The 9,768-nt window shown below is 40.9% G+C and overlaps 1 protein-coding gene across 1 annotated transcript; it reads right to left on the bottom strand.

Moving 5' to 3' along the window:
- Positions 1–5,411: 5,411 nt before the first annotated feature.
- LOC140143600 (uncharacterized) lies at positions 5,412–9,354 on the bottom strand. The gene is made up of 4 exons (XM_072165413.1): positions 9,169–9,354; positions 8,618–8,777; positions 7,141–8,364; positions 5,412–6,712 (listed from the first exon to the last, which is right to left on the bottom strand). The coding sequence occupies exons 1-4, from the start codon at positions 9,352–9,354 to the stop codon at positions 5,412–5,414; spliced, it is 2,871 nt and encodes a 956-aa protein (XP_072021514.1).
- Between the last annotated feature and the right edge of the window lie 414 nt (positions 9,355–9,768).

Raw genomic sequence — 9,768 nt, 5'->3', positions numbered from 1 at the left:
AGGCTATTCTGTTAACTAGCAACGGTGTTAAAAAGTTGACTTTCCACCAGAAGCGAAGTGCACAGTAGACGACTCCCCAAGTATTGATGTGATTGATTAAGAACCTGGAAACTAACAGCGACTCGAGTCGCCGTTAGTATTCAAAAGATAAAAAAAAAAAATGCTCGAGAGGGACGATTCCTCTCGAGCATTTTTTTGGTTTGACTAAACTTTTAAAAATTATTATCAAGGCCGAGTCTAAAATGTCTGTGACTTATTGTCTTCCATTTTTCTTTGTTTGATGGAGGCTAGTTGAGAATCGATACTTTCCATCATATCTTCAACGTTTGTAAATATGGGAAGGATATTATACGTTCCTCCTGGTAAATTTTCAAATTTTTCGTTTACTACTTGTCCATTTTAAAAGATTTGAAAGTTACTTTTATCCTCCGGGTCTCTTCTTCTGACACTCCTTATGCTAACATCTTTTTCTTGAAGCTGTTGCAATTTTATCAGCGCTTCTTCCTCCACCCGAAATCGATCGCCATTGGCGAGGGTGTGGATTCCAGTTTTAAAATCCACGTCGGTAACTTCGTAATCCTTGCCCAATTCTAAATCTTCAAATTTTAAAAGTGCCATGCTGTTTTTATCTTAATGGATATATTATTAAATTAAAAAAAAAAAAAAATTACAAAAGTTTCAAAACCAAAAAAAATGTTCGAGAGAAAAATATCTCTCGAACATTTTTTCGACGACTTCTTTATAATTTACCGTGTAAATTTTTACACTTTTTATTTTTTTAAAATTTACAACTCTTTCCAAATCTACACTCTTGTTCAAAATCTCTGGGAGAGTGAGCGTCTTTGCATTCTTTAATGTTGGGGCACGGCTTATTTTGTTGGTAAAACTTGCACAGTCGGATTATCACCCTGGGGGCGCGTCGTTTTTCGCGTTCGAGCCTTTCGAGACGTTGCCGTTCTAACTTCTTTGCGCTTTCCTCCCTTCTTCTATCTTCCTCCACGATGGTGGCTTCGGTCTTGAAGAGGTTGCTCCACGTCTTTGGGTTGCTTTTTTGGATCACGATCACCGGCTCGGGTTTTGGAATACCGTGCGATTTTTTATGCAGATCCGGTCTCTTGCAGTCGCACTGTCTTTCCCAGGTTATCTCTTTTTCGTAGACCGAGTTCTTGCAACCGAACGAGAGGAAGTGAACCAGCGTCACCGGGGGCTCGTCCTCTTTGTAGGGCATTTTTTTCCTGGGAAATTTGCTCTGAGCGATCTCTTCCACCAGGAGTCTGGTCTTTAGGAGCTCGACTTCTCTTTTCTCGGCGATTCTCTCTCTGCTTCTTTTTACCCTCTGCGATAGGGTGAGATGCTCCCCTTTGAATCGCAGTACAGCGGATCGAACGCGTCGCATTCGTCGCTGAAATCTGATTCTTCGGAGAACGAATCCGTCATTTTACTGAGTTTCCGAGTCCGCTATTAAAACACCAATCTCGGTTCCGATGATCAATGCCTGATTTTTGTTTATAATTATTTATCAAAACTTTAAAATGAAGTTTCAAAGAAAATTTCAGCTTTCGCAAGAGTCTACAGGTATCTATAGATGATTCTACAGGTATCTATAGATGATTTCTACAGGTATCTATAGATGATTCTACAGGTATCTATAGATGATTCTACAGGTATCTATAGATGATTTCTACAGGTATCTATAGATGATTCTACAGGTATCTATAGATGATTCTACAGGTATCTATAGATTTTTTTCTAATAATAAAAGATGAGTGATCTAGAAACCAAATCAGTAGACGTTCCAGCAGCGGACACGACGCCTCCGACAAAAGTGACGGCAGGAGTGAATCAAGCAAAAGTCAAAACCCGAACCGGGTTGCCGCTGGAAAAGCATTAGCCGCAAGAAACAAAGAAAGGGTAGCAAAAATGAAAGCCTTTGAAGCAGAGGAAACGACACGGGAGAACCCGTCCACCATAGACAAAACGTCACGTACACCTTCAGACGTGTCAAACTGGTTGACAGGTCCAGTTCTTGTTGGAGGAGCGGTCGTCGTCGTTGGAGGGATAGTGGCATATGGGTATTCTACCTTAAACGGTACGACTGAAAGCCCACCCACCGTGACCACAGTGGTCGATCATCAACCAAAAGTCGATCCTTTTGATGATTTTTAGTTGCAATAAAGAAGATGGCAGAAACCAATCCAAACGTAAAAATGATCGTAAACGGCGCGTATCACGCAACAACGATAAGCTTCGGTATATGGGCTAACTCGTTCGTTATGAAAAAGTTCCTAAAAATGAAGCCGGCTAATCTCTCGCAGCTTGATGTGGAGGATATTGTAAAGTTGACTTTGAGCGTCTATTCGGCTACGATGCTCAGAGATTGGCTCGTGAATCAAGGAATTCTTCCGGATCAAATTATGGCTTAGTCCAAGGGAAACATTCTGTCAAGGTAGGTATATTAAAAACCCTCTTAGCACTATCTGTGCTAAGAGGGTTTTTTTTGTGAAAATAAAGAGAAAAATGGCGTCGATCGCATTCATGGTTGGTGAAGCTATGGTTAACGCTTTGGCATTTTCAGGGAGCAATTATTTGTTCAACTCTCTCAGTAGTTCGGAAGAACGCAAAAGACACGAAATCAATCAAGAAAAACTTCAGCACGACCGAGATTCTTGGAATCTAGCGCGTCTTTCAAGAATAGATTACATCAACGATCAATTAAAAAACAGGGTCACGCGGAAAGAACCTTTTCGGACGTCGATGACGCGATGAGACAGTATTATAATTTAACGGGAATTTTGATGGATTCTTTTCCACCCGAACCACAACTTTATGATGGAGAGTATCTCGACGAAGATCAAACAAAATCGATTCAGAACGGGGAATTAGCTTTGCTCGGACTGGGATTGCTCGGAACCGGTGTGGTCGCTATCAAATACTTTGGATAAAAGTATTTGGGTGGGAGCTGAACCTCTAATCTCTGGAAAATCGTCGAGAGTTACGGGATAATTTCTTCGTTTGAGTAGGTAAAAAAGAGTGTAGTGGATGTTAAAATTATTTCTCTTGGGTTTATTTTGTAGATAAATTTTCAGTATATTATCAAGATCGCATAACAAATTAGCTCGATCGTGCCAAAAATCGACGGGAGAATTGCCCGTAACTTTGTAATAAATCTTGTGAACGGCTTTTGGGTCTGATCTCAAGACTTTTAACAAGTCTTTTTACTCAGGGACTCGAACAATTTTTTATTTTTTTAATTTTTTAACAAACTCGTCGATCAAAATCTCAGAAGTACTCGTAACATTTCCACTGTATTTTGAGTTACAATTTTCATATTTTGGTATGCTTTGCACTCGCGCGGGTTCTTTAAACAACTGATTAAATTCAGTACCGTATAGACAAATCGGTTTTTTGTTCTGTTTTCGGAGGCGAGTTTTCTTTTTACACAATTTGCAAAAACAACGCTTATATTTACTCGTACACTTCATTTTTGTAACAAACTCGTCGATCAAAATCTCAGAAGTACTCGTAACATTTCCTCGATAGATTTCGATGTATTCTTCAAACTGGTAGGTCTTGGTTTCGCAGTATTTTATTGGTTGTTGAATTTGGTCGATGTTAACTCGGGGTGAGTTCGTGGTAAGAGGCGCGTCATTTTCTAAACCACAATCATAACACACATCGTCTACTATGTATTCTGAGTTGCAATTTTTACATTTTGGTATGCTTTGCACTCGTGCGGGTTCTTTAAACAACCGAGTGAATTCGGTACCGTATAGGTTGCAAATCGGTTTTTTGTTCTGTTTTCGGAGGCGAGTTTTCTTTTTACACAATTTGCAAAAACAACGCTTATATTTACTCGTACACTTCATTTTGTAACAATAAAAAAATCTCCTTTAGACTGAATGTCTAAAGGAGATTTTTTTGTTGGTTATGGTAGACTGTACGACTAGTCTGAGTCTTCATCATATTCCAACTCTTTCACTACAAGGTCAAAACTGTGGTACATGTTCCCGGTTGTTTTGCTTTCTTTTTTGCCCGTGGGTCTAACAAGAGCTATTGATTCACCGAAGTCCAAGTCCAAGTTCTCTAGCCTTTTTGTTAGGGTAGAACAACTCCAAACTCGAGTGTTATCACTGAGAGTGATAACTCCGGATTTTCCAACCCTGGTTTCCATGATCTCAAAATTGGTAATTTCGTAAATTCCACCTTCTTCTAGTTCAACCCATTTCAAAATTGAGGATCCTTTTTGCTCTTCTAACAAGTGCTCAAATTCCACCTTCAGTATGCTTGATTGTTTTGCCATTTTGTTTGTTTTTATTAGCCGGGATTTTCTTAAACTGTTTTTTTATTAGCCGGGATTTTCTTAAACTGTTTTTATTTTTAAATCGGGCTAAAAATAAAAGATGGCTGAAACTAAAATGTCTAAGGTTTACTACAGTCCGAGAGGGTATTAGAAGGGTGTTTCTGCGATAGACAAGCTGGCGAAAGAGGCTGGAGTGACAAAAGAAAAAGCTAGAAATTTTTTGAAAAAGCAGACTCAGTGGCAAATTTACCTACCACCTCCAAAGTACATTCCCAGAGCAAAATTTAACGTAAGTGTACCTAATGAAGTTCATCAAGCCGATTTGTTGTTTCTCCTCACGACAGACCGAGTAAAGGAAAAAAAGCTTTACAAGTACGCGTTGACTGTGGTGGATGTCGCGAGCAGATACAAGGAAGCTGAGCCTCTGAGCTCGAAGGAATCTGGGGAGGTGGCTAAGGCATTTGAGAAAATTTACTCTCGAGTTTTAAAGTGGCCGAAGCTTCTGCAGGTCGATCCTGGAAGAGAATTCATGGGCAAAGTGAACGAAGTGATGAAAAAGCACAAGGTCGATATCAGAAGAGGGTTGCCTGGTCAACATAGAGCTCAGGCAATTGTTGAAAGATTCAACAGAACTTTGGCTGAAAGACTGTTTGGCCATCAGTACTCGCAGGAAATACTGATGGAAGCTCGTGGTCAGAAAAATGTGAGGTCTACCGAGTGGGTGGGTAGGCTTCCGGATGTGATCAGAGCTTTGAACAGCGAAGAGACTCGGCTGATAGGAATGAAACCGGTTGATGCTATCAAGAAGAAAAAGATTGAAACGTTGCCTTCAGCTCCACAAAAGTTGAAAAATGAGATTGAAATTCCAGGTAACGTGAGATTGAGATATCTTTACGCTCCCGGAGAGTTGGAGGGAGGTGAGAGAAGACGCGCAACCGATCCCATTTGGTCTCTGAAACTTACACGGTTGATAGTATCGTGAGGACACCGGGTGATCCAATTTTGTACTATTTGTCGAAGGGAGCACCAAAAAGAGCGTTTGTTAGACAGGAGCTTATGATAGTACCGAGGGTACACAGTTGCCACCGACAGAGTTTTGAAGTAAAATTTCTTATTCAAGTTTTACGGCGTAGTGTCCAATCGCGTACGTGTGTATTCCATCTTCGAGTATGACTCTTTTGTCATCGTTAGCATCTAACGCAACTTTGTTAACGGTTTCTGTGTAGATCTCGTGATTGTGACTCCTCATCACATTCATATTTCTCGTCAGAGGCTTTTTAGTGGTAAGGCATTGCTTGAAGTTGTCAAAGTTCATACTTTTTTCGACGACTGCTTTCTTTATGCCTTTGCACCTCTTTTCCTCGTTTCCCTCGTGCATTCTGAAAGCGTACAACTTTGGTCTCAGTCCAACATATTCCACTATCTGCTTTCCTCCGGCTTCGTCCTTGAACATGCCTGGAACTTTTTTGTTCTTTCCAGTCGGAATTCCCGACGGATGATCAGCTGGGTAGTTGGAAGTATCAAAGTAGCGGTCCACGTCTGGAGTGATGTCCTCGTAGAAATCTTCGGTCTCGATTTGATAAAGTAGCGAGTCTGTGTCTGTCATACAGAGCTTCGCTTTGTTTCCGTACTTTTTCTTGATGTAATTGTAGTGAAAGTCGTACATCTTCGTCTTTGCGATATCCAGGATGCTCGCTCCGAGATATATCGGCTTGTTAAAGTACAGCGAGGTTTTCTTCATGTGAACGGCCACGAGGTTTTCGTCAAAGCTGGTGTATCGGTCGTAGGTGGGTTTTGTGGTTAACTTGCGAGCTTCATCTTGGGTGGTCACAAGATGAATGTCCACTCTGTTTCGAATGTTTTCCATCGTTTTTCCAAAGACGCTGTTGTTCATCAGTTTGAAGAAATCCTTCTCAAACTCCGATTTGGCTTTTGTTCGAAGACTGGTATTCTTGTCGATGTATGATTTCATGAAGGCTTCCTCTCGGTATTTTATCCCTCTGTGAACCTTGGTCAGTTTGAGTCCAAGCTCCAAGCACTGCTTCAGAGCCACGTGGTGGATAACGTACTTTTCCTTGTCGTTCAGATTCGGAATTAGTTTTTCCACTTTGTTCACGATCAGTCTTTCTGGAGCTAGGGGAAAGTCGTTGTGAAGGTCGTGCAGCTCTTTGGGATATTCCAGATTCACTTCAAGGGTGCACGGGATTTTGCGCCAATTGTCTAGCTCTTTCGACGACATCCACTTAAAGTCACCGACCGGAAGCGGTTTACTCATAGCCCATCCGTAAAGGTTGTTTGCGTCAACGTACTCGATGTACTTGGAGGGCTTGCTCGGATCGTAATCGTCACCCATGTACTTGTTGTTGGCTTTGCTATGTCTAGTAGGTATCAAGCAAATCCCACCCTCTTGTTCTTTTCAAAAACAGAATCATGTCGTAATCAGTGAGAAGTTCCAGACGTACGCCCGTCATTTTTAGCATGGCGTCGTAAGAAAGTCCGGGAGCCGTATAGTACCAACAAGGATCCAGTTCGTAGTTTTCCAGACTAGTTTTTCTGAAATTTTCGAACACGTCGGCTAGAAGGAGAACGTCCGTCTTGAGATACAGATCGTGGTACTCCCTCATGGTTTTCATTCCGAAGGTATCCCAAACATTCCGCGCGTGCTGGTAATCTTCGTCAGAGATATCGTCGTCGTTGAGCTTGGAGTAAAACGCTTCTTTGGGAGGAAGACCGGTCTCTCGAAGTTTTTCGAGAGAGTTGACGTAATCGTAAGGGTACACTCCTTTTCTTAGAAGAAGTTGCGATTTCGGGAAAATCCGAAAGATTATTCACGAGTGTACCCAAGCCGGCGGGCTGAAACTTGAAGCTATCGAGAAACCTGATCTCGTATTTGACATCGACTGGTTTGATGCACTTTTGATGAGCCGGTCCTAAAGATTCTTTCTTTGGATACGACACATCGGCTACGGTTGGATTCTTCTTGTCTTTAGGGGTTAGCGGTTCTTCGCAAATATGGCAGACTTCGTTCGGTCGCGCGTTGATTCGATCCCTATAAGGAACGAAGGAATCTACCACCATTTTTTTGCTGAAGGAAATGTACCTTTCCTCGTTGTTCGGAATGCAGTCTATTTTTCCCTTGGTCTTACCGAGATTTTTGATGAAGAGGTGAGAGTCGTATCCCGCGAGATTGTGAAAGAATACCGGAATAAAACTCGGCATTCTGTAAAAAAGATTGCACTGATTGTGAGCGGCTCCTCTGAATTTTCCAGTAAAGTGGCAGTGATCTCTAACGGTTCTGTTGTTCTTGTTTTTCGGGGTTAGAAGTTTCTTACAAATGTGACATCGCGTAGACTTCTTGTACAGCTTTCGCTCTTCGGGACTGATGATCATATTTTCCGCGAGTATGTAAGGATTGTTTTCCCGTTTCCAAAACCTGTCGTGGATCTTTCTAACATCCTCCTCGAGCATGTTCACAAAAACTTGCGATACGTCCTCGGTTTCACTTTGCTTGGTGTACACTACAGGCTCATGAGAGTACACGGAATCATCGAAACACTTGATGTAGTAGCAAAAGCCCGAAGGTTCGTGCTTTTGGTATTTCGTCGTCTTTCGAGGAACTTCGGGTTCGCAGCTTTGAAACGGAACCGTAAGGGATTCAAAGTCGGCGTAAATGGTGAACGGAACTTTCTGCGACTTGAAAAAGTTCTTGAAGTACTGAGTTGGAGGATCGCCGTCTTTCGTTGCTTTTGGCATCTCAATTCTCGTTGGCTCATGAGTATGGCATAGATCTTCGTGCACCCTTAGTCGTTCTATGCAAATGTAACCTTTGTAGCAGTTTCTGCAGTGGTAGTGTTTTACTTTTTTCTTGGTTGTTATCTTCCTCAAAAGTCTGCCCATGTCCTTAACCACGGTATAGTGACTGGTTTCTTCGTCTTTAGAGTTTTTTCCCTTAATCATGAGAAGATCGACGCGATGAGGACGATCGGGGTGATCGCTCTTTACTAAAGGATCAATGGCGTGGTTGTACTTCGTGTCTTTGTCAGTACCCTTTGGTTTGTACAATCCTACATTTACGGAGATTGTGGGATTGTTCTTTTCAAACTTGGCAATTTGCGATATAGGAGTCGGAAAGGAAATACCATCCAAGTTGAGCTTTTTGACTTTTTTCTTTAACCTTGTTGTCTACCCGATGTGGATTATCGTCAGTTGGATAGATGGCTCGAACGACGCTGTACACGAAGCAACGTTTGTCTTTATTTTGCATATTGATGATCGCTTTCTTGACGGCTAGATCTTTTGGAGTCGGAATGTACGTACCTCCTTGCATCGGTTGGTACTTGGTCATGTAAATATTCAAGAATTCGATTATCTCAAATACCCAGTCACTTCCATTGTTTATGAATGCGAATAGGTTCTGCAAGATTTCACCCGTCATAAAATCGTAAAATTCATCGAGAACCGTACCCGCTAGAATCTCCTTCGTGGTAGAACGAAATGTACCGGTTATAGTATCAGTTTCGTCAGTTTGCGGGTTTGTTTTTTCAAACGTGCACTTGAAAGCCATGTGAATTTTTCTCTGCCTGTTGTTGTTTAAAAGACTGATTATGCTCAGCCTGACGGTCGCAAAGAAGGCGTTGGGGTCGTAACCATCACGTCCTTCGATCGTGTACAGTTCAAAAAAGTTGATAAGATTCGATTCGGTCTTTTTGATCTTGAACGGATGACGAGGATTTGTGGGTGGTACCACAACGTCAAAATCGTTAGAAAGAAAAAAATTATCCTCGAGTTATTTAATCAAATCTTCTTTACTCAGTCTTGAGTATCCTCGAAGACCCGCGTTTTTTTGCGAGCGCGTGTAATTCTCTTACGGTGTAATCTCCTCTCTGTCGTCTTTCTTCATTTTTTTCCTCATCCTTCGCCTTGTAATCTTCAGGAGGTTTGCTGATTAATTCTCGCAAATCTTCCTTTTTCAGTCTGGAATATCCTCGATATCCATTATTTCTAGCGTAGTTGCGAAATTGCTTCGCGGTTAGAAGCAATTGAGCGACCGGCATTCTAGCTTTATTCTTTATTTATAATCTTTTTAAACCAAAATATTTATTTTTCTAAATTGATTTTTCCGCTTTCTCTTTTTAGCATAATATTTTTTAGAAGCCTTTATATATGATTCTTTGTGTCTCAAATATAGCTCTTTCGAATATTTAACCGGATTACACAGTCCAAGTTCAGTACACAAAATTCCATCATATCGATTAATCATCGTAGAATAACCAAAAAATTTGTCTGGATTTTTCTTATGACTAAGCTGAATCCACTGATCCTTGTAAAATACAAACAAATGCTTGTTTTCAACTTTTGACTCGAGAGTAATTTCTTTTTCGATATTGCGATAATTTTTAAACGATTCCATTTTTTTTTATTATAAGATTTTTTTTATTATATCAAAATTTCTTAAATTATTTTTTTAA

This window comes from Amphiura filiformis, unplaced genomic scaffold (assembly GCF_039555335.1).
Source record: "Amphiura filiformis unplaced genomic scaffold, Afil_fr2py scaffold_24, whole genome shotgun sequence".
NCBI classification, from domain to species: domain Eukaryota; kingdom Metazoa; phylum Echinodermata; class Ophiuroidea; order Amphilepidida; family Amphiuridae; genus Amphiura; species Amphiura filiformis.
The sequence above is the reverse complement of the archived record's forward strand: the minus strand, read 5'-3'. Positions and strand labels throughout refer to the sequence as shown.

Excerpts from the sequence above, each read along its gene's own strand:
- LOC140143600 (XM_072165413.1), bottom strand. The coding sequence starts at position 9,354 with ATGCCGGTCGCTCAATTGCTTCTAACCGCGAAGCAATTTCGCAACTAC. Across the intron at positions 8,365-8,617 it reads GTACCAACCGATGCAAGGAG|GATTGTACAAACCAAAGGGT; the intron begins GTACGTACATTC and ends CCGTAAATGTAG. Across the intron at positions 6,713-7,140 it reads GTTTCAGCCCGCCGGCTTGG|AACAAGAGGGTGGGATTTGC; the intron begins GTACACTCGTGA and ends GTTTTTGAAAAG.